The sequence below is a fragment of the Tenrec ecaudatus genome, chromosome 15 (genome assembly GCF_050624435.1).
Source record: "Tenrec ecaudatus isolate mTenEca1 chromosome 15, mTenEca1.hap1, whole genome shotgun sequence".
NCBI lineage: Eukaryota > Metazoa > Chordata > Mammalia > Afrosoricida > Tenrecidae > Tenrec > Tenrec ecaudatus.
This window is the reverse complement of record NC_134544.1, coordinates 44,770,798-44,794,430: the sequence shown is the minus strand read 5'-3', so window position 1 is coordinate 44,794,430 and position 23,633 is coordinate 44,770,798. Positions and strand designations below refer to the sequence as shown.

Here is a 23,633-nt window from a genome sequence, read left to right as displayed (position 1 = left end):
AGAGGCTATAGAGCTGCTTTTTTTCACATATTGGAAATCATTTAATTTTGCTACTAATTTACCCTATGGATAAGAGGATACTATCTGAACAACATCTTTCATAGAAATGCAAGAAGTAAATGATTAAGGAATGCAAGCACACTTCACACGGCTGTGCATTTTTTAAAAGCAAACCACAATTGCTTCTTTAAACAATGGCGTCCTTCAAACTTGTGGTGGGTAATGCATTCTCATGGAGAATGAGAACAGAGAGAAAACAGAAGGCCGGCTAGTTGCCTTCCTATGTTGGATGTTATGCTGAGCTAATTCTAACACAGCCCCCAAACATTCTCCATCTCCATCTTCATGTTAGACACACTGGTCGTCAAGTTAAGTGCCACAGATGCAGATGAAGACAACCACCTGAATTCTAAAATCGCCTATAAGATCATCTCGCAGGAGCCCGCAAGTGCACCCATGTTCATTCTGAACAGGTACACGGGAGAAGTCCGCACCATGTCCAGTTTTCTTGACAGAGAGGTAAAGCCCTTTATGAATGAAAGATGAGAAACAAAAGGTCCCATTTTTAAAAGGGGGTGATGAAATGATCTGTGTGGGTGCTCACTGTAATGTAATGTAAAGGAAGGAGAGAATGAAACTGATTCTTCAATGAAAATTAAATTCCATCTCAATTTCACTTGAGATGTGCACACGGAATGTGATACATTTTATTCAACACAAGACCAAACTCTTATGATTCTTTTCATCCTAATTCAGGAACACAGCGTGTATAATCTCCTTGTGAGTGGATCAGATCGGGACGGGGCCCCAGATGGATTGTCTGCCAACTGTGGCTGTAGAATCAAGGTTTTAGACGTCAACGATAATTTCCCCACCTTGGAGAAAACTTCCGTAAGTGTCCGCTCCTAGAATCCACTTCATGGATTGAGGGGCAAGAGTCCACTTGCTTTCCTGCTAGTTGGTGATCTTGGTTCTGTTACATATCTGGAAGTACTCAGCTCTACTTTATAAGTTCTTATTTATAATCTTAGAAAGTTGAATACAGCGCATGTACTTGGGCATGTTATCAGGAGAGATCGGTCCCTAGGAGAGGGGACATCATGATTGGTAGAGTGAAAAGAGAGGAAGACTCTTAACGACATGGACTGACCCAGTGACTGCAACAATGACGTCATGCATAACAACAATTGTGAACAGGGCACAGACCCAGGTAGTGTTTCGTTCCGTTACACATGAGGCATCTATGAGTCAGAGTCAACTCAACGGCACCAAGCACAACAACCTTTAATTTGCTCGTTTGCCTTTGAGAAACTATTCTCTGCAAACGCTCTCTGTGAGAGCTGTTGATATGTGCGCAGACTCGATTCACCTGGTTGATATTGTTAAGTGCCATCGAGTCGGCTCCCACAATAACCCTGTGCACAGCAGAACAAAGCACTGCCACGTCCGGCACCATCCACGCAATTGTTCCTCGTCCTGAGCCTGCGGTTGCACCACCGTGTCGCTCCATCTCATTCAAAGCCTTCCTCTCTTCTGCTCCCTTTCCACTGTACCAAGCGTGATGTCCTTCTCCGGGGACTGGTTTCTCCTGACAGGTCTAAAGTATGTAAGATGAAGTCTCGCCATTCTTACCTGTGGAGCATCCTTATCTCAGCGCTCTGGCCATACACCTTCCCAGGGAGAACCATTGTCCTTTTAGCAGCCCATGGTACCTTCAACATTCTTCACCAGCAGCGCAGTTCTAATGCATCGATTCTTCTTCGGTCCTCCTTATTCCATGTCCAATTTTCAATGCACGTGAGGCAAATACCACGTGAGGCAAACCCTACACTTCTAAGTAACATCTCGCCTTTCAATGCTCTTAAGAGGTCTTGTGAGCAGATATACCCTAGTGCAACGTGTCTTTGGGTCTCTTGACTTCTGCCTCCATGAGCATTAATTGTGGATTCAAGCAAGACACGGTGCTTGGCAACTTCAACCTTTTCTCCATTTTGCCACGATGTGACCCAATGATCCAGTGGTGAGGATTTGGGTCTTCTTTACTTTGCGTGGTGATCCATACTGAAGACTCAGATCCTTGATCTTTATCAGCAGGATGTCATGGACTTTCAGAAAGCGAAACTTTATTATCTGCATACCATCGATTTGTGGAAATGTGTTCAGACACCTCTGAGAACACTGTAGCAACACCGATGCGCCTTTTTTTAAGCCTGATGGTTTGACAATTTAATTCCAACAGCATACTTAACGTCTATTTTCCCCTTTCATTGTAAAGGGGAACCATAAACCCTGGTCCAGGGAAAATCAGAGTCGGCTGTCTCTTTTAGTTTAAAATCAAAATGTTGGGCTTTAGCCATGCTCATTCCTATGGCTCGTGTTATTTGTTATGTTCTTACACTGCTGTCTGTGGAGAGTTTCCTGCTACGATAGTAGAGTTAATAACAGGGAGAGGGGCTCTCTGTCCCATACAGCCAAGTACATTTACTATCTGGCTCTGCTCTGAAAAAGTCAAATCTTTCCCCTAAAAGGAGAGAGTAAAATTAAAGAAAATTAAAATTGAGCAAGAAAAATGAAACCAAGTGCCAGTTTGACCATAATTTCACATATAGCTCATGCAAATGAGTTTGATTAACTTATGTGAAATTTACACTTAATATTGAATTTATGGCATTTATTAATAACTATAGGCAAAGAAGAGGCTTCCTACTCCAGGAATCAGTTATAGCCTCAGAAAACCACAAGGGCAGTTCTGCCCTGTTTTATCGGTTCCTGAAGAATAGAAATGACTCAATGGCAGTGAGTTTGGTTTGGGTTTAAAATAATTGTTGATTTGAGTATTTTAAATGATAACTATGTATTAATCACATCATTTCTGTGTTGAAAATCCACTGATTATAAAATTATCATTTCAGTACTCAGCAAGTATTGAAGAAAACTGTTTAAATTCAGAACTGATTCGATTGAAAGCAATTGATCTGGATGAAGAAGGCACTGCCAATTGGTTGGCAGAATATTTAATTCTCTCCGGAAATGATGGAAATTGGTTTGATATTCAAACGGACCCACACACTAATGAAGGCATTTTGAAAGTCGTCAAGGTACAGTATAAGAGCTGCCAAATTTTCTTCCAAAGAAGTTTTAAGTCACTCTAAGAGGCAGAATCTGTCTTTAAAATAACTCTCTGCCCATGAAAAGTGCTTATAGCAGCATTGGTTTAAGTAATCGTACTTTCCAAGTCTGAGCTCCCAGCCCGCAACTCTATCAGACACAGAAGCTGCGTTGTTCTCGCCATTCTGGATATCCGGTTGAGAAGACCAGACAGACGCCCCAAATCAGATGCTGATATGAGAAATACAAAACAATGAATAGTGCTGGAGATGTTATAAAACAAAACAAATAAATTATCAAATGGATGAGACATAAAATAATTAATGAGATAAGAAAAGCTGCTTCACACAATGGATGTATGTACAGCTTGTGATAAGAGGTGTATGAGGCCCTAATAAAATGATTTTAAAAAGAGAGAGAGAAGGAGAGAGAGAGAGAAGCTCCATGCAATAAAGGGGATTGAAACAAGAGGCTAATATTTTTTCATCAAAATAAGCATGGACACTGAGGTGAGACGCCATCGAGCCTGTGCAGGGCCGGGAGAACACGCGTGTCGGCGGTAGCACGAATGAAAGCAATCAGGTGGCAGAAAGAACCTGGTGGGTTGGGCACCTTCTGCTGGGAACCCAGCCCTTAGCCCAAGGCTACTGCTGGCTCCCACCCATTGAGCTTTTGGTTAACTTTTTAAACCCTTTTCTTGGCTTGAGGACATTGCCTTCTTTTTTTTTCCCCCCCTGGAAGTTAATTTTCCTTTAGCTTCTACATGCTTTTGCTTCATGGGCTACAATAATACCTATTGTAATACCTAAATTGACAAATCAGAAGCAAACCTGAAAACTATTAAGGCAATGGGAACATTAAAGCAATGAGCTAAAATATTAAATTTAATATTAAATATTAAATTTTCTCAACTAAAATTCTCAAACAATACAAACGGCACTTAGAGCTAGGAAAACCTATGCCCTAAGGAAATAATATAAGTAGAAATGCTTTTTAAGTTTATTTTTAAAAATCAGTTTGCAGTTGTTATTTATAATGATACTTTTATGTTAAGGATTAAATTTGCTTTTTAGAGCCTTTAAAAAAAGAAGGAAAATATACGCCCATAGCTACACACAGAGAGAGATTCAAATACTTTGTTTACATACACTGTGAATTGTGATTATTGATCTTAGTGACTACTTTTTCTATCAACATCTTCCAGTCCTTACCTAATGCAAATATATATATCATTTCTATATTGAGTCTTTCTACATTGTTGTTTTTTTCTGTTGTGTAGATAAATCTAAAACATTACTGTTTGTCCTCAAAATATAATAGCCATAAATGTTGCATCATGCCATGTGTTAACGTGTGTGGTGGTGGTTAAAATTAGAGAACTTATGCATGTATACTTTTTTTCCCTTTTTTTATGATCTTTTTTTCCTTTTTTTAAAAACATTTTATTAGGGGCTCATACAACTCTTATCACAATCGATACATATACATACATCAATTGTATAAAGCACATCTGTACATTCTTTGCCCTCATCATTCTCAAAACATTTGCTCCCTACTTAAGCCCTTTGCATCAGGTTCTCTTATTTTTTCCCCTCGCTCCCGCTCCCTCATGAGCCCTTGATAATTTATAAATTATTATTTTGCCATATCTTACCCTATCCGGCGTCTCCCTTCACCCCCTTTTCTGATGTTCGTCCCCCAGGGAGGAGGTCACATGTAGATCCTTGTAATCGGTTCCCCCTTTCCAACCCACTCACCCTCTACTCTCCCAGTATCATCCCTCACACCCCTGGTCCTGAAGGTATCATCCACCCTGGATTCCCTGTGCCTCAAGCTCCTATATGCACCAGTGTACAACCTCTGCCCTATCCAGACTTGCAAGGTAGAATTCGGATCACGGTAGTTGGGGTGGAGGAAGCATTTAGGAACTGGGGAAAAGCTGTACTCTTCATTGGTGCTACATCGCACCCTGACTGACTGTCTCATCCCCTATACCTCTCTGTGGTAATATTGCCCTTCAAATGATTTCCAGATTTTTAAAATTCCTAATGGGAACACAAGGACAGCCAGCACAGACACTGTGCTTTCCATTTGAGAAACATTGATTGAGTCTGGGAAGCCACACACTATGGCCTGAAGGTCCAGTCTGCTCTGTCACTTGTTTCTGTAACTAAAGTTTTATTCAAACACCTACTCACATATGTATTGTCTACAGCTCCATTCACACTCCAATTGCAGAGCTGAATGTTTGTAACAGAGACAATATATGGCGCAGAAATAACAATAGACGTACTATCTGGCCTTTAACAGAAAAAGATGCCAAACCCTAGTATAGACCAAGAACAGCGCCGGGATATTGAGAATAATAGTAACATTGGGAGTTCGATTTAGGGAAGATTAAAGTTAAGGAAAAAAGATAGAAACAAGTTTGATGTACTAAAATTATGATCTAAGGTGGCAGCAGTAAAAATGGAAATGAAGGGACGGGTAGAAGGGCCATTATCTAATAGCCTGGATAGGGGGCAAGGATCACGAGAGATCACCTACCAGGAGAGCCAATGCTAACTCTTCGGTCACATTTTTATCTCAGGGATCAGAATTACTTTCAGTCGTGCATTTTGGTTGACGCTCAAACGAGAAGCTGTACACAGTCCTTCTGAGTCTTTTTACCATTTACTCACGGAGCTTTGCATCTTGCCTTTTAATATGTAGCTGTTCTTTGTCATCTGCTTTCAAGACCCCTGAAGTACTAAGACCTTTGTGCATAAGCAATGTGTTCTACATATCTTTGTAGCTCTAACACCTGCTGCAATATTCAAAATGTCACACAGACTCACAAAACATTGAAGGTAATGTGGCTGATCAGAGTACCTGACACCAGTGCTATAGATGGAAGAGGCATGGGCTTGAGGCATTTCCTAACTTCCACATAAAAACGTTCGTTAATTGGCAAATGTTAATAGTGCAAGCAATGTACTCTCTATGATGTGATGTTTAGTCTGTGATGAGTAAGGGCCTTTTAAACGTATACTTACTTTATTGGGAAAATGATTGACATGTCAAGCTCATGAAAAATTGGACCCGGTAATATCAGATATTTTGGAAATAAATTATATGTTTGATGGATGGCAACTTTTCATGTGTCTTAGGATAGCTGGGGGAAAGTATGTTTAACAATACCAAAATGACCCAGAAAGTGTAATTAATCTTAAAGTCTTAGTGACAGCAAGAAGAGATGTCTATCTTAGGAAATATTTTCATTTCCTCTGCTTTCAGTCGATTTTGATTCATAGCAACCCAGTAAGACAAAGTGGAGCTACTCCGTAGGGTTTCAGGGATCTCCAGGAAGCAGACACCCGCAACTTTCTCCCTGGAGAGCCTGGTGGGTTTGAACGCCCAGCTTTGCCATTAGAAGCTAAACACTTAAACCGCTGTGCTACCACTGGTCCCTCAGTCACAGGAGATTGACTAAGCCTTATAGAGCTCTATTGTTAGCTTGAGGATATAACCAAGAATTCACAATTAAATGAAATAGCTGAGATGGGCTGAGAACATGCTGGTGAGTGAGACATGCTCCTGGTTCTTAGGAAACTTACTGCCTAACAAGAGAGACTATGAGAAAATTCAAGATTTTCTGTGAATGTCAATAAGAAATTATTTGTGATATTTACTGGATAGCATACAAAGAAATACTAATAAGGTAGTCACAAAACACTAACTATTTTACCCTGGGCTTTCCACCTGTCTCATTTAATTCTCCCACTGTTGGGAAGAAAGTATTGTGATTCCTTTTTTACAGAAAATATTACTGGGAATCAAAGGAAAATTGGCTTGTCTAAGTTCACACAGAAGGCAAATGCCAAAGACAAGATTCAACCCACATCTCTCTGATGCCAAAATCGCCCTTAACTGCCACCCTGCAGCACATCCCCATGTAATCAGGAGCCAGCAAAACAGGTTTCAAAAAGGGACTCACACCCTCTGAATCTATTCACCTGCACAAGCTCCTTCCCATCTTCTGTGCTTTTATGGTCCCTTTGAGCTCCATGGATACTAGAAAATATCCCTTCCTGGACAGGAGGGCCCGTGCAAACCAACAGATAGTTGACCATTTGTTCTGCCATGGAAAAATATCCATCTGCAAGCCATCTTTCTTTTAGATGGAACTGTCTAATGTCCTCTTACTTTTAAAATGAACTAAGGATCTCACCTCCCTGGCCCAGAACCCAGGTGGTTCGGTGGTTGTGTGTTGGCCTATTAGTGCAAGATCAGCAGCTCAAAACCACCAGCTACTACAAGGGAGAAAGAGGGGGCTTCCTACTCCCCTCAAGAGTTCCAGTCTTGCAAACCCACAGAGGCAGTTCGACACTGTCGGCACTGATTCAATAGCAGTGAGTTTTGAGTTGTTGAGTGACAACCCCCCCCCCCCCACACACACACACAGAATTAACAGTGTTGTATTAAATTGAAAATCAGTGTATGGTTCTAACAGCTTGCCTTTGATACTAAAATGACCTGGAGCAAAAGATCAGCAAGAGTCAAATCCACTTCTGAAGGGGCCATCTTCATCCCCTCCTGAGCCTCGTGCCAAAGCCTAACCCACACAGGCTTTCCACTCATTCCTGGGTGTACCAGCCTCTCCATCCAATGCCAGGAGACACTGCCAGACAGAGTGTTCTCCCTATGACCCTGAAATCTGGGCACAATCAGGAAATCTTGGCGGATGGGCTCCACCGGTAAAGAGGAAATGAATGACTTTCTTCCATCCACTCTTCGTCTTTCTCGCTGCTGGAGGGACGTTCCCCACAGACCGGCCCTCAGTGAACTTCCATGTCCTGGAGCTTATGAACTTCGGGAATGTGTACAATTGTATGCATCCATTCACAGATGTCCATCGCTGTCAATTCAAGAGGGCGGGAGCTATTCTGACAAGCAAAAAGCACATTTGCGTGTATGCCGCCCAAGAGAACCTCACGAGATTTCTCTAACTCCCAGAATGGATATTCTTTCTTTCTTTTTCATTTATCTGACTACAGACTTTAATAGCATTGGATTGTAGCAAGTGAAAAATGCATTTTGAGTGCATACTTCCTTTTCAGCACTGTGCTGGGTGTTATGTGGCCTGGGGGAGAGGACACGTGTGCAAAAGAAATGCCAAGGCTGAGCTCAAGGCTTTTAGCTAAAATTCAGGTCAGGCATATTAAGCCAGCCCCAAACTAAATACAAAGCGAGTGCCTGCAAAATGTCTGTCATGTCAACACTTCTGAAGAACGTGGCTCTCAAACCTCAGGAAACAGTCCTGATGTCATGGGGTTTCCCTGGGAGGCTGAGATGTAGCTCAGCCTTGCGGATGCCCCTGCTAATGTTGGCCTCTCTTGTAGATAACTGTGTTGCAAGAGGTGCTTCCATTAACCGCCCGAGTACTTCTGCACAGACATTACCCAGTGCTCGGCTGGTTTACAACTGCTTTTGAACTTGTGTCTTTTCATGTCACCACATCCGTCATTGTGGGTTACAAGGGTGCACTCATCTTTTACCCAGGGCGCCCATTTCAAAGGTGACTTCTCCCCGAGAGGGGTACTGATTTATGTGATTGTGTCCTGTGACCGAATCGTCTAGTCCACCCAGCCCAGCGTAATGAAATTATAGCGCAGGGCTGACTGTAGTAATCATGAATTCACCTTCAGAAGTTGTTTGCGTCGTTTTTAAAAATAATTACAGGTCAGCTTACATCATATATGCTGGTTCCTCTCATCTCCTGATTATACTTTTGAGAGATTCTCAGATGTGAACTCCACAAGGAAATCTGGGCCTTATTTGCTAATGCATTTCCTACTTGTGAATATTTTTTTAATGTATGCCGTTTATTTTTCCTGAAGACCTCATTCTGGAAGAACTGCCCGTCTTTATTCCAGGGTTTTATATAAGAAACTTAAAACATCCGCAATCTGAGTCGAATAGAAAGTCATAGACACAAATGACCTTTATGCCCAGTCATAACAGCAGATACAAAGAATATCATGTCTACAATACCCAGCACAGTAATCCTACTTCATGAACTTGACATCTGAACCTCACAGCCACGGGGCTTTATTTGTCTTGGTAACTTTAGGTTACTTGCTTGTTGTGACTTCTCCTTCTACAATGACTGCTCTTTCAGGGTTGTTCTGTGTTCTCTCCCCACCCCCACCCCATCCCCATCATTTCAGATGCTGGATTATGAACAAATGCCCAATATTCATCTCAGTATCGGGGTTAAAAACCAGGCTGAATTTCACCACTCAGTTGCCTCTCAGTTCCGAATGCAGTCTACTCCTGTGAGGATTCAGGTCGTTAATGTCCGAGAGGGGCCCACATTCCATCCAAACTCCATGACCTTCAATGTGCGAGAAGGATTAAGGAGAGACTCCTTACTGAACTATGTGCTTGGCACATACACAGCTGTGGATTTGGACACGGGAAACCCAGCAACGAATGTCAGGTACTGCAAAGACCTCCGCATGATAATGTGTCAAGGCAGAGCTCTGCTTGGTGCAGCATAGAGTATATAATTCATGCATCACATACTGATCATGTAAATGGATCCGTAAGACTTTCAGAGTTTTGCTTTTCCTTTCTTGTTTGTTTTCCTATCTGCTTTAGGAGGCACTTGTGTTGTTGGCCTTTTCTTAAACTTTGAACTGTTTTAAAAGCTGTAAATGCTCGATAGAAAGAATAACTTGGTCCTGGAAGCCATTATAAACATCAAAAGACCACCTACAGTCACCCTGGGGCGTCTCTGATCTTTTGTGGTCATCTAGACTATCCTGGAGCTAGGTAGATTAAGTCAAACTGTAAACAGCAAGATAACATAAAAGATGAGTCACTGCTTATTCATTTTACCTGTGACTTTGGGCCAATTTCAATGCTCTGATTCACCTGAAAGAGGAGAAAAATAATGGAAGGAGCTGAAAGACAGGTGTTTTGGGGTATTGTGAGCATAAAGAGAGAGAGCTAGACCTGAGATTGAGAGGCAGGTATTTCTTTCAGGCACTAGTACATCGATCACAGATGAATTAGATCCATGTAAGATAAGCTGGGAAAGAACTATCATGAGCGATGTAGGTCATCTGTCTATCCTTCCCATCCCTCTCTTTCTCCCCAACAATCATTGGAGTGAACAAAGTCTACTGATTTAAATATTACAATTATATTAACCATTGTAACATTCAGTCAGCTGGAAAGTTGGCTGACTTCAAAAGCTTTATGAAATCTATCAGTATGGAATGGAGGAAAGGCCAGGTGAGATAAATGATACCAATGTCCTGAAATGGTACCTGGGGTAAAGACCAGCTCTTCTTCCAGAAAAGTGAAGAAGCAGCACTTTCAACTCCTCAGAGGTAGCAAGACCCATATGCACAAACTGAACAGAGGACACCATGGCCTTGAGCAGGCCCACAACAAAACTCTCTGGGCTGACATGACTAAAACCTAGGACGTGAAGATGAAAAAATAGTCTCTCCATATTATGATGACTTAATCAATATACATGAAATAAATGCATACATTTATAATGAGAATTATAAGAGCCAAAAAAGTAAGAATTGTGACATTTTTAAACTCTTTTGTGAAGCTGGGTATTAATATGCTCAATGGGGTATATAATTATACATATTTTTATAAGCCAAGATAATTCTCACATAAGGCATGAAGGCATATTGCTAAGTTCAGCACACTGTAGCTCTTATGCAATGTTAAATGACCAACTTTCACAAAATCCTAATGAAGAATTTATTTCTTTCAAAACAGATATATCATAGGACAAGATGCAGGTAACTGGTTAAAAGTTGATTCAAGGACTGGTGAAATACAATTTTCTAGGGAATTTGACAAGAAATCAAAATATTTTACCAATGGAATATACACAGCAGAAATCCTGGCTATCGATGGTAAGAAAGCTCACTGTCAATATTTAAGGAAAATCTTTATAAAATAATGTATTCTTTTGTTGGTAGTGAATTGGCCGAAATAAGATAAGACATTTAGTGGTGTTATAAAGATTTATGGAGAGTTCTAAACATCTTGGGTCAAGAATTAACTTTATTACCCTTAGCACCCCCATTTATTCTGCAGCTATAATTTGTTTGGCCTACTTCCAAAAAAGAATTGTATGTGGCGTACAATAAAATGATTATAAATTCTTTTAAAAATGTATAAATTCTAATAGTTAAAATAGATACAGTATAAATAAAATTTGGTTTCTCTTTAAAACCTCATCTCTTGGGGGTGGCTGACCGGGCTTAGAGAGTTGTTAGACATCTTCACTTACACTTCGTATTGCACAGGGTTCACTAGGGTATGGTCGGTGGGGAGACGGTGTAGTTATTTCAGAGCCAGGATGGTTGCTCAGATGCACCATAGAAACCAAACAATGGATCTGGCCCAAGAAAACATGGGGTTGTCCCAAACATAGGATCCAAAGGCAAAGAAAAGTATGACACACTGAATTGACCTATAATCGAACCACTTCTCGTGTGGGAAAATCGATTTGTACTTCTTGGTGAGGAGCAACAGGAGTTTGTTTATTTGTCTATAGCTAATGATTCTCTGAACAATGTCTGAAAAACCAGCCACTAGAGAACCAAACAACAGAACAAACAACAGAACCAAACAACAGGCACTAGAGAACCAAACAACAGTCACCAGGAAGGAATGGAAAAAAATAGGTATCCAGTTATATACACAACTCATACAAAATACATGCCGCAGGATTGCAACAGGTTTATTTCTGAGCTTTCTGGTAGCTAAAGAAAGAGACTGTAACAATGAAAAGCTTAAGATTTATGGGAAAAAGCAAAAAATAAACACATGATGGTGTCGAGAACATTAGATTCTATATATGTTGGTCTCGGTCATCATCCTGTGGGTATAACTTTTAATAGCTACTTTAATTGCATAACCGTTCACCCCGACACTCACGTGTTTTGCTGCATGGCCGATTTGTTTCTCTGTGTTCATATTGTAGAACTATCTGAAGAGTGAATTCTAACGCTTTTGAGCACACATGATATTTGTATATTGGCCATATGTGAATTCCATTAAAAACCAGAGTAAAAGTTAGATACTTAGAGTGAATGCAGGGTGTAAGGGAAAGCACTTTCAAAATGAACTGAGAGAAAGCTGAAATCAAGGGTCAACGTTTATTAAACTGGGCACAGGATCTGCCTGGCACAAAGCTATCCAATGATCAGGTGACCTAGAAAAAGGGGGCATGGCCAGGAAGTGAGAGGCAAAGCAAGACAGACACAAAAGCTGTCAACCACAGTCTAAGGGGCTGGCTGCCAGTCACAGGATTAAAAAGTCGCAAAGGCTCAAAACATTTCACATAAAACCATCCATGGGATAATCTAAGTCCTCCTTAAAGAGAGCACACAGGAAATGGACACTTTAGTACCCAAAGTCAAGTGCTAGATCAAATCCAAATTCCACAAAATCATGTCAGAGATGGCCAGGCTCTCTGTTTACTCTCATTCCACTCATTCCATTCGCATTCAATTATATGCATGACTATTAATTTGACTTTTAGAAATCACCTTCAAAGTGTGCTTTAATTATGTTAAAATGACATAATGAAGTACCCTAGAGATAATACTGTTCAAATTTTTTTAAAACATGAAACTCCTTACAATTTAAAAATAAGCAGATAAAAACAAAATTTTACTCGCACTAAATTTAAAAAGTAGAAATATAGACTACAAACCTGAACCCCTGGTTTTGGTCCTGTGATCTTTAGAATGAACTATATTAAACCAACAACTGTCTCAAATGAATTGAGGAGAAAATGCTAATTGATTTATATTTCTTTTCAGAAATGCATTTCAAGGAGGTATTTAAAATAAACAGCAGAATCAGAACAACATGCATACACAATTCTTTCATTTCAATGAATGAACACTCGGAATAAAGAGCTCGAAACTAGCTTAAAAGTCTACTTACAGGGACAAAACGGGACTAGAGGGCATTAAATTTTCTTTGAGAAAAAAAAAAACATTTAAATTTGCACCTTAGGATGCATAAGTTAACAGAATGAAAAGAGATTAAAAAACCATTGAATTTAGAAAGAGTGAATGGAATGAGCCAGGGGTGCAAGTCAGGAAAGCGTTGGTTCAAAGAACTAAGAAGAAGCCAGTACAGCCATCAAAGGCCATCGTGGCTTTAGGCCATTGATGAACTAGGAACATATCCTCACCTCCTCAGAAGTCACTCATGCTCTGATGACAACATCATGGACTATGAGAAAGAATGGTCCCCCTGCCACCATGTACCCCAACATGCGCGATGCTTTCTATTTCAGATGGCTCTGGAAAAACAGCTACAGGAACCATCTGCATTGAGATTCCTGATGTCAGTGACTACTGTCCAGTCATTTTTACAGAAGGCAGGACCATCTGCATTGCCTCTCCATCAATCCTTATCTCGGCAAGAGGCATTAACGAAAATTCTTATGGAGCTCCCTTTACTTTCTGTGTTGTGGATGAGCCGCCAGGGACCGCTGACTTATGGGATGCCAGATCCATTAATGGTAAGTAGAATGTAAACTTGCTCATCATATAAGCCCCCAAAGCAAAAGAAGTATCAAAATAGTAAATTAGTTAATAATGTTTTCTAACGCTACTTCCACGCATCTTCCCATAGTTACATTAAATGGAAAAGAAGTCTCACATTTATATTTACGGTAGGGAACCCTGGGAGTTGATGGTTAAGTGCTCAGCCGCTAACCGAAAGGTTGGCAGTTCAAACCTGCCAGCAGCCCTAAGGACAAAGATGTTACAGCTGGTGATTTGCAGCATTCGAAACCTTATGGCAGCTCTACTCTTCCCTAGAGGGTCACTATGAGTGGAGACGGATTGGATGGCAATGAGTTTGAGGTGTTTTTATATCTACGGCGTTAGGGAAGTTTTTTAATAGACATCAAAATTATTAATCAATATTACAATTACAAAGAACAGTATGCAAATATCAGTTTATCCATCACTTTTTATAAGTGAATCCAAAACAATATTTGGTCAGCTTGAGTCAGTACCCTTGACTAACTCAATAGATGTCAAAATTCACTATCCGTAATACTTTCAGACATGTGAGCTAAAGGTCCCTGAACCACAGGTAGGCTGTAAATAGATTTCATTTTTTACTCAATTACGTGAACCTTGTCGTTGTCGTTATATCTCACTGAGTCCATTCCAACTCATAGCGACCCCGGGTGCAACAGAACGAAACCCTCCTGGTCCTGCCCCAGCCTCACAATTGTTCTCACTTTCAAGCCCCTGGTCACAGCCACTGTGTTAATCCACTCATCAAGAGCCTTCCACTTTTTCCCTGGCCTTCCGCTTTGCCAAGCATCATGGTGTCCTTCTCCAGTTACTGGTCTCTGACAACATGTTCAAAGTACATGAGATGAAATCTCACCCTCCTTGCCGCTAAGGAGCATGTTGACTGGACTTCTGCCACGACGTGTGTTTGTCCTCTTGGCAGTGCACAGTACTTTCAGTATTTTTCACCAGGACATAGATCAACTACATTGCATCTTTCAAAAGTGAAAGCCCAAAATCTATTTGCTGAGCCCACCCTCCGATTAAGCTCCCATCAAACTCCTTTGGATCATTGACTCGGGATGTGAATAGTTTGGCCCTCACACAACTGCGAAGTGGATAGTTGCAGATTTGTCAACCCAAGAACCAAACTCACTGTCATTGAGGCCATCCAAACTCATAGCCACCCGATAAGGCAGCCTAGAACTGCCCCTTTGGGTTTCTGAGACTGTGACTCTTGTTGGGTGTAGAAATCCTCCTCGTTCTGTGACTGAGTGACAGGCAGTTTCTAACTGTGGGTCTGGAGGCCAGCAGTCCAACTCATCAGCACTATCCCACCAGACATAATTAGTCAGCATTTAACATATTTCTTTTTCCTGTGGACCCGGTTTTTATTTGTTCTTGTTTCTGTTTTCTTTAGCTTTCTCTTGGATTTTGGTTTTTCTGTGTTGTATTTGGTTGCTATTATTGAGGGAGTTTTTGTGGGGTTTTTTTGTTGTTGTTGTTTTGGTGTTGGGTTTTTTTTGTTTTGTTTTGTTTTGCATGATTTGGTTTATATGAAATCCAGGATAGGCAATCTACAGAGACAGTAACTGGATTAGTAGTTCCTTAAGGTTATGGTGGGGAGATAGGAGGGAAATGGGGCACAGATAATAATGGGCAAGAAAGAAGAAAAGGTTCTAATATTGATTGTAGTAATGATTGCACAACTAATTGTAATACATTTAAACCATTGAATTGTATGGTATGTGGATTACATGCCAATCAAGCTGACTTAAAAATTAAAATCAATAAATGGAATTGTCCAGGTCGTTAACCTAAAGGCTGGTAGCTCAAATTCGCTTCAGAGGCCACTCAAATCCGCCAAGTCAGAGTCCTTGAAAACCCCCCAGCGCAATTCTCCTCCAGCAAACACTGGGTCTCCATGAGTTAGAATCTTCTGGCACGTCAACAAGTGTGTTTTGTTTGGTTTTAACCCTTGTTCCAAAATCAGAAAGATGAGTCCTACATACTTGGTGAAAGAACAATTGTGTAAGAAGCCAGCATTGCACAGTGGATTATAAATGTTAGGGGGACGAAAAGCACCGGGCCTTTGTTTAACGCAGCTTACAAAGCAGGCCTGAAAGCAGTTTGGGGTGCTCAAGAGGTTTCCCTCCAAAGAATTTTCATTTATTATTCTTGGTTCCCTCTCGTCCTTTGCAGGGACCTCTGCAATCCTGACAGCCAGGCAACCTTTGTTTCCCGGCTCTTACCAAATCCCCATCTTAGTGACGGACACCTTCAACCGAGCGTGCGAACTGCCGCAAATCGTGCAGCTGGATGCCTGCGACTGTGACAGCGACCACACGTGCCTGTACTACACTACCACCAGCATATACACGGGGGACGTCATCTCTGCGACTAGTGGTGGCGATGGCCTTGTCACCGGTGACAGAGTCGGGGAATCGAACGTCAGGCTGGGCCCCGGGGGGATCTCCATGATCGTGCTGGCCCTCTTGCTGCTGCTCTGTAAGTGCCCCGTCCTGCGATTGGGCCGACTCGGGAGACGGCTGGGCTGAAGGGGCAGTTTCTTTCTGATACAGAAAAGGTTTTGCGTGCCGTGGCAACATCAGTGGAGGGCCAGGTCAAGGTGTGCCACGTCCTCAGGGATGATGAGGAGGTCTAAGGGTCTGTGCAAGCCATAACGATGGTGTACACACACAAATCGCCGGTTACCATAAAGTAAAGCATAAAATAGATGTGCAATGAGAATTTTCAGCTAAGTGTTGTAAGAGCGGAGAGGCAGGAACCATGAATTCAAACTGGGAAATTTTGAAGGGCGTTGTGCAAGAAGCGGTTTTTGAACTAGAACCTGAACAGCGAGGCTCTTTCTCCTGAGGTAGGAAAAAGTAGGTCTAGAGAACTTCAAAAGACCAGTGGTTCGCAACCCTCCTAAGGTCATGACCCTTTCATATAGTGTCTTATATGGTGGTGAACACACACACACACCCCCAAACCATAAAATGATTTTCATTGCTATTTCATCACTGTCATTTTGCTATTGCTATGAATCCGGTATGAAAGGCTCGTTTGACCCCCCAAGGGGTCACGACCCACAGGTTGCGAACCACTGCGAAGTGCCTATGTGGGGTAAAGCAGCAGCACAGACCCAGACGAGGAGAGGTGCGAGCGGGGATGGCCCACCCAGGAGTGGACAGTAGAAGGAAAGACATGGAAAAGCATCCGGACCCCGCCAGAAGCTGATCCAGGCATGATGGAAGCCCGCTGCTCCGGTCCTCCATGAGCTGGCAGTGAGGAATCAGTGGGGTCTTGAGAAGTCAGGTGACCCTGTTCAAGCTGGTGTCATTGTAAGTGGGAAGACTAGATTGGAGGAGGGAGGCGAAGTGACCTCCTCCAGGTTCTTGATCAAAGTCCTGGGGTCACACAGATGGTTAAGCACTCCATTGCACGCCAAAGGTTAGTGGTTCAAACATTCGGGGATGCCTGGAGAGAAGGGCCTGGCGGTCTGTGTCCCGAAGATGACAACCTTGCAAACTCCCTGGAGTGAACTTGGGCTCTGCAATGCACTCACGTTATTGTCCTGGGTCAAAACCAGCTCCCTAGCAACACGTGTGCTTTTAAGATTTGGGTTCTTCCAGCACATCTGAAGTCCGGCCTTCGTCAGAGACACATCAGGGACATCCCACAAAAATCTCAAGAGGGGCCCCCTCTGCCCGTGTGGGTTCAAAATGCATAGCCCCTCAGACAAGAGCGATTCCATGAGGTTTAGCTTCCCCTGAGGCTTCTCAGATCCCAGAGGGGTCTGAAAAGTGGGTTTGTTTTTGATATTTTTTTAAACAATTTATTAGGGGCTCATACAACTCTTATCACAGTCCATACATATACATACATCGATTGTATAAAGCACATCTGTACATTCTTTGGAAAACTGGGTTCTAAATACAACGATGAATGTTTCCAAACTGAATTGTTATGTGGATGAGGGCAACGGAAACGCCATCCCTCGGGGGCTAGACAAGTACCAAGAGGCTTTTCTCTCTGCGCCCCTCGAAATGCTGTTAGGGGTATGTTTCCTGAGCACAGCCGTTGCCCACTAGTTGCAATAGGAATTGATCAGACAGGTAACACTGACAGGAATGAGTGGCGGAGTCAGCATCCCCCTCGGTCAGCAGCCCCCACCCCCACCCCGCACATGGCAACCCCTTAACTCTTGCTGGTCCCTTTCATGAACAGTGGCACCCCTCTTGCTGCTCATGTGCTGCTGCAAACGAAGACAGCCAGAAGGGCTGGGGACCAGGTTTGCGCCGGTGCCAGAAGGGGGAGAAGGAGTGATACAGTCTTGGAGGATCGAAGGGGCGCATCCTGAGGACAGGGTGAGTAAACTGCTGCTTTCCAGGGAAACACATTGTTTCGATGGGACTCCAGCTCATCTTAGCAACTACAGGTTGCACAAAAATTAGCAGATGTCGATGTTTAAATGATATAAAACATTTATCTTAAATTGTGCTTCTTTGTTTCAGGATGTTTCAAATATATGTGTACCAGTGACAGCCTCTAATACCCAGGATCGGCTAGATTCTTCTGGTCAGTAGATACTAACATCTATTTATCTTTTTAAAACTTTCGAAATGTCCCAACAAGACCAACCTCACGAACAAGTGCTTTATAGAAAAGCAACATGTCCATTCATTTCCTTGGGTAACAATCCAAACAGAACTTAATAATGAAGAAGTTGAACATTTGAAGTGGGCACTTTATTTTCCTATCTTAAACTATTGGAGTATTATAGAGGGCTTAAGAGGAGAGATTCTGGTATGGTTGGGTTTGTTTTCCAGATCTGCCACTTACTAAGTCCTTGGACAGGATGCTTGACTGATTTAAGTCTTGATTTCCTTATCTTTGTAAGTGAACTACTGATAGCCCCTCTTCAAAGCTTTGTTGTAAGGTTTGTATGTGTGTGTATGTGTGTGTGTTCATTGCACAATACACACACTGCCTGGTGGAGTGTCACTTAAGGATACTGTTGCTCTTACAGGTAATGTTGTTAGGTGCTGGCAAGGGCGTTCTGACTCAGCGGCTCTCTGGATAACAGAATGAAATACCACCTTGTCCGCCTTGTCCAGAGTCATCCTTATGTTTGAGCCTATCGGTGGAGCCACTGTGTCGTTTACTTATGTTATGAATAAGATAAGCTATTTTTAAAAATGAATGGAAAGATAAGGAGAAAGAGGAACCGGGAGAGGAAGAAGAGGAGAAGGAAAAAATCAAAGAAACGCATGTTTCCTCAGATTATTTATTGAAGATTATTAAATGCACATATGCATTCACTCAAACAATCCTATACGCTCCTCGTTTACCAATCCTTTACTGTCTAAGAATCCAGGAACACACTCAGCGACAGTGAAACATAGTAGAGAGGATGTCAATTCTAGGGCAGACATGAGACTAACTAATGATGGCTCCTTAGTCTCCTCATCCCGATTTCCCCGTGGAAACCAAACAAGGTTACTGACTGTCCCTTACAATGGCCAGCTCTCCCTCCCAGTGCTAAGGTGAACGAGGCCGAGTTTTGGTTTCTGCAAATGAGGACCGGTCTTGCTTGGAAGAGCCCAGTGGGTTATGTCGCCTCTCCAATGGGCCCGGGTTTCCCTGGCAGAGATGGTCACAGAAGGAACACACTGGCCCCAGCTCCACTTCTCAAGTCCTGCCCTTTTGGGGTAAGGCAGGGCCGTTTGTGCCTGTGTGAGAAGGCAACGCCCTGTCGCTGACTCCCTTACTACCATTTACGTAGGTCTTTTTGTTATTGTGGTTTTCATCCCACAGACTAGCGATTAGGGGTTTACCGTGTTTGGATCTTTGCCGAACCGTGTCACGGTGGTGGTACACCGTGGACAGGGTCTGGCAGAGCGCTGTGAAGAAACCATGGCGACAGCTCGAGCTGCAGTGCATGAGGACCCTGTCTTTGCAGAAATCTACACCAACACCTATGCAGGCGGGGCAATCACGGAAGGAGGTGCATCCGGCGTGGAGCTCAGCTCGGGTCTGGGTACAGCTGCGGGTCTTGTAGCCGCGGGGGCTGCGGAGGCTACACGGAGGCGGAGTTCCACGATAGGAACCCTGCGGGAGTATCCCGAGTCGGGCGCGAGCATGGCTTTTCTGGACAGCTATTTCTCTGAGGTAATCCCTTACCCACAAGTAGCTCTGACTTGCTGTAAGGTGCCAGCCAGTCGGTTCCAACCCATGGCGACCTTTGGCACAGCGAAACGCAACCCTGCCCTGTCCTGCCCCATCCTCACATCTGTCCCCATGCCTGAGCCCACTGCTGCCGCCACCGTGTCCGTCCATCTCCATCGCTCACACTGCCCTTCTCCTTGACTCAAACACGATGTCCTTCTCCAGGGACCGGTGGCTCCTGACAACATGTCCAATGTAAGGTGACGTCTAGTCATCCCTGCAAGGGACCCTCTGGCCACACTTCTTCCAAGACAGATCAGTTTGCCCTTTTAGCAGTCCGTGGGACTTCCTGTATTCTTGTCCAGCACCACAATGCAAATGCACTGATACTTTGGTCTTCCTTATTCAACCTCCAACTTTCACGTGCATATGGGGAAACAAAATAATAATAATGTTACCAAGATTCTTTAGAATATATTCCATTCTTCTTTAACCTATTCAAATCCGGAATGAAACCAAAAATGCACACCTCTGGAAAATATATAGAGAAAGCCAATTCGGGGCAGCATCCTTTTCCAGATTCCACCGTGATGCCCATTCTATTCAATTGATGCAACAGGTCTGAACCCTGTGAAAAGGGTTAGAATTTCAGTCTCCACTTTGATCCATGTTTTAAATCGTTCTCTCTTTGGTTTCCTTCTGTTTTTATTCTACTTTGCTTACCACAGCGAGAGCAAAGCCAGGAGATTCCTAATCAATGGGCATGAAGTCTTCCTGTTCTTCACAAGTCTCCCACAGGAAGGAAGGAGAAAACACATAAAGAGATGGGATGGGGAGGGAAGGGAGTTAAGCCTCAGGAACATAGTCTCCTTATGTAGATTTTAAAACACCTGGAGAAGGAATTCTTCCGCTAAATCCTCAGAACTGGACCGACAAGGCCTGCGGAGATGGGTAGGCACAGAAAGGAGTAAGACTAAGAAGACCAAGAGAATAGAAGGAGGTGAAGATGATGAGAAAGTTACAAAGAAACTCCATCGTGAGAAAGGCAGAAATAGTGGCTCCGTTTATAAAATTCATAAGCTTGACGTGATTTAGCAAGGCTGAAGCTGCCCCTCTCAAAATTGTGTTGTTAAGAAAACCATCAGCCACCAACTAACAGTAAAATATTGATTGGGGGTGGGGGCAGGCGAGTAGTGCAGTATTTTGAATTTCTTTTAAATAATCAATTTTGGTATTTTAATTTTCATCACTATCTCTCCCAAAACAGCTAATCAAATAGAAGTTCCTGAAACCAGGCCTATGGGTCTACCCATCTCTTCCCAGGTCACATGTACCTTCACTGAGCACAATGGCATAACTCACGGATCCTTAGCGATGTTGATATATTTTTATATGCTTTCAGTCAGTTGACCAAATGTCTCTACTTAAGAACATGGTTCATATTTGGACATACATCAATAGATAACTTATTATTTCTGGACAATCTCACAAACTAAGCCTATAAATTCAAAAGCTTAGAAATGTGTCACTATTTCAAAACATGAACCAAAATATAGACATCATCGTGGTTTGCTTGTCAACTAAGAGAAATGCATTTATTAAAATTCTATGCACTGTTAATCCTACTCAGTAAATCAACGTGCTAGCTTTTTCCTCTGTACATTCCATAAAATAGTTTTGGATCAGAGGATGCTTAATTGTTGTTGAGAATCTTCTTTCATTATTTGAAAGAGACAGAAAAAACCACTCTCCTAATTGCCTATTATTCTTCTGTTTTTAGAAAGCATATGCTTATGCTGATGAAGATGAAGGTCGACCAGCAAACGACTGCTTGCTCATTTATGACCACGAGGGAGTCGGCTCTCCCGTGGGCTCCATTGGTTGTTGCAGTTGGATTGTGGATGACTTAGATGAGAGCGGCATGGAAACTTTAGATCCAAAATTCCGGACCCTGGCTGAAATCTGCTTAGACACAGAGATTGAGCCATTTCCTTCCCACCAGGCCTGTATACCTATCAGTACTGACCTCCCTTTGCTTGGCCCTAACTACTTTGTTAACGAATCTTCAGGAACGACTCTCTCAGAGGCTGAGTTCCAGGCAGAAATGGCAATGGCTGACCCCGTGGCCCATGGGGACATTATAGTAACGGAGACTTACACTACTGATAAGTGTGTCCAGCCCACCACAATTGTTTTTGATCCTCAGCTTCCACCCAATGTTGTTGTAACTGAAACAGTAATGGCACCCGTCCATGATGTTCAGGGGAATATTTGCATACCTGCTGAGTTGACCAACACGCACAATGTAATCTATACGGAGACGGTGCTGCCCAGTCCTGGTGTGCCTGCTATCAGCACCGGTAGTATGGCTGATGGTTGTATGGCTCCATTGATGAGTGGTAGCATTTTGCTAGTGCCTGAAATTCAGGTGGCCCAAATGGTGACTCCGGAAGTTCGTATAAGCCAAACCCCTGGTTCTTCATCCTCACTGACCTCTCAACGTAGGGTCACACAATACAGCAACATACATTACACCCCACAGTAAGTGCTTTATGATCAGCATTCTATATGGAGATCTTTTATCCAGTAATCACAAACAAACATCAAAGATGCATAATGATTGTGCCCCACTTAACACATTAACAGTCAATAAAAACACTCTAGGTTCAATGCTGCTTTTTGATCATGCCTTTCTGGAAGGTTAATATGACAGTATTTTAAAACAGTCCATTTTAATTATTTTCTAATTTTGTATCATATGCCAAAAAATTTTAAGAAAAATATGGTACATCCTTTGACATTCTGCCTAATAGCACACAATTTGTGGGGAACCGTGAAGTCCATAAAACCAGCCATATAAACCATTGTGACTTTGTGTTTGAAGGTTTAGAAACACAAACATTTTCTTCATCTACTAGTTATACTTATCTTTAGAGAGGCTTTTCTAGTAAAAATGTTTACTCGAAAACAAATGAATGAAATGTTCATTTCTAAAAGGAAGATGATACTCCAATCAATAGAGGCATTGATCTCTTTTTAAAGTTTCTGAAAATATGCAATACTTATGGAAAAGAGTTTATCAGCTGAATTCACCTCTGGAAATGTTTCATCCAAACGAATGATATATTATATACATGCCTATATGTATATACACATATACATATAAACCAATATGGATGGATTTTATTGCATGTTATTGATTTAAATCATTAAATGTAAATTAATTTTTAATAGAAAGATATTACATGACAACCCACTAGCAGAAACAGCTCTTGGGGGAATAATTGGAGTTTTTCTCCCCTACAATGTATTTTTCCCATACTCATGCTAATTATGCCAGAAATATATATATGAAATATGGTTTAACCCCTTCCATTGTCCTGAGTCACTGAACTTTCATTTAGCAAGCAGATAATTCCCAAAGGCTGTTCTACATTTATTCACATATTCAACAAATATTTCATTAGAAGCTTCTATTTAATAAGTGCTAGTCTTGGCCCTGTGACTTTTTGGTGAAGAACACAGGATTCCTGACTTCATAGACCTTCTATTTCTGTTCTGTACCTGAAACAAGACTCTGGGGTGATAGCTTCAAGTTCCTACCAAGAAAAAAACCAACAAAATATTTGGTCCATTAAGACTCTTTTTCTAATGTTACTATTTCTGTTGAATGAATGAGATGAAAATCTGCATGTAGATTACTTATTTTTAGTAGGCATGAAGCTGGCTTGAAATAAATTCTAGCAAGATAGTTTTATTTATTTCTGTAAAATATGTAAACTA

The 23,633-nt window shown here is 42.1% G+C and overlaps 1 protein-coding gene across 1 annotated transcript in view; it reads left to right on the top strand.

Annotated features, from left to right (window-relative positions):
• DSG4 (desmoglein 4) overlaps window positions 1-22,395 on the top strand; it is a 31,521-nt gene extending 9,126 nt beyond the window's left edge. The window contains exons 7-17 of the mRNA XM_075533241.1: window positions 353-519; window positions 757-891; window positions 2,913-3,098; window positions 9,318-9,589; window positions 10,897-11,036; window positions 13,442-13,669; window positions 15,879-16,184; window positions 17,910-18,049; window positions 18,197-18,260; window positions 19,645-19,853; window positions 21,631-22,395. Coding sequence (XP_075389356.1) covers window positions 353-519; window positions 757-891; window positions 2,913-3,098; window positions 9,318-9,589; window positions 10,897-11,036; window positions 13,442-13,669; window positions 15,879-16,184; window positions 17,910-18,049; window positions 18,197-18,260; window positions 19,645-19,853; window positions 21,631-22,395 — 2,612 coding nt within the window. The remainder of the gene's footprint in view (window positions 1-352; window positions 520-756; window positions 892-2,912; window positions 3,099-9,317; window positions 9,590-10,896; window positions 11,037-13,441; window positions 13,670-15,878; window positions 16,185-17,909; window positions 18,050-18,196; window positions 18,261-19,644; window positions 19,854-21,630) is intronic.
• The last annotated feature ends 1,238 nt before the right edge of the window (window positions 22,396-23,633 follow it).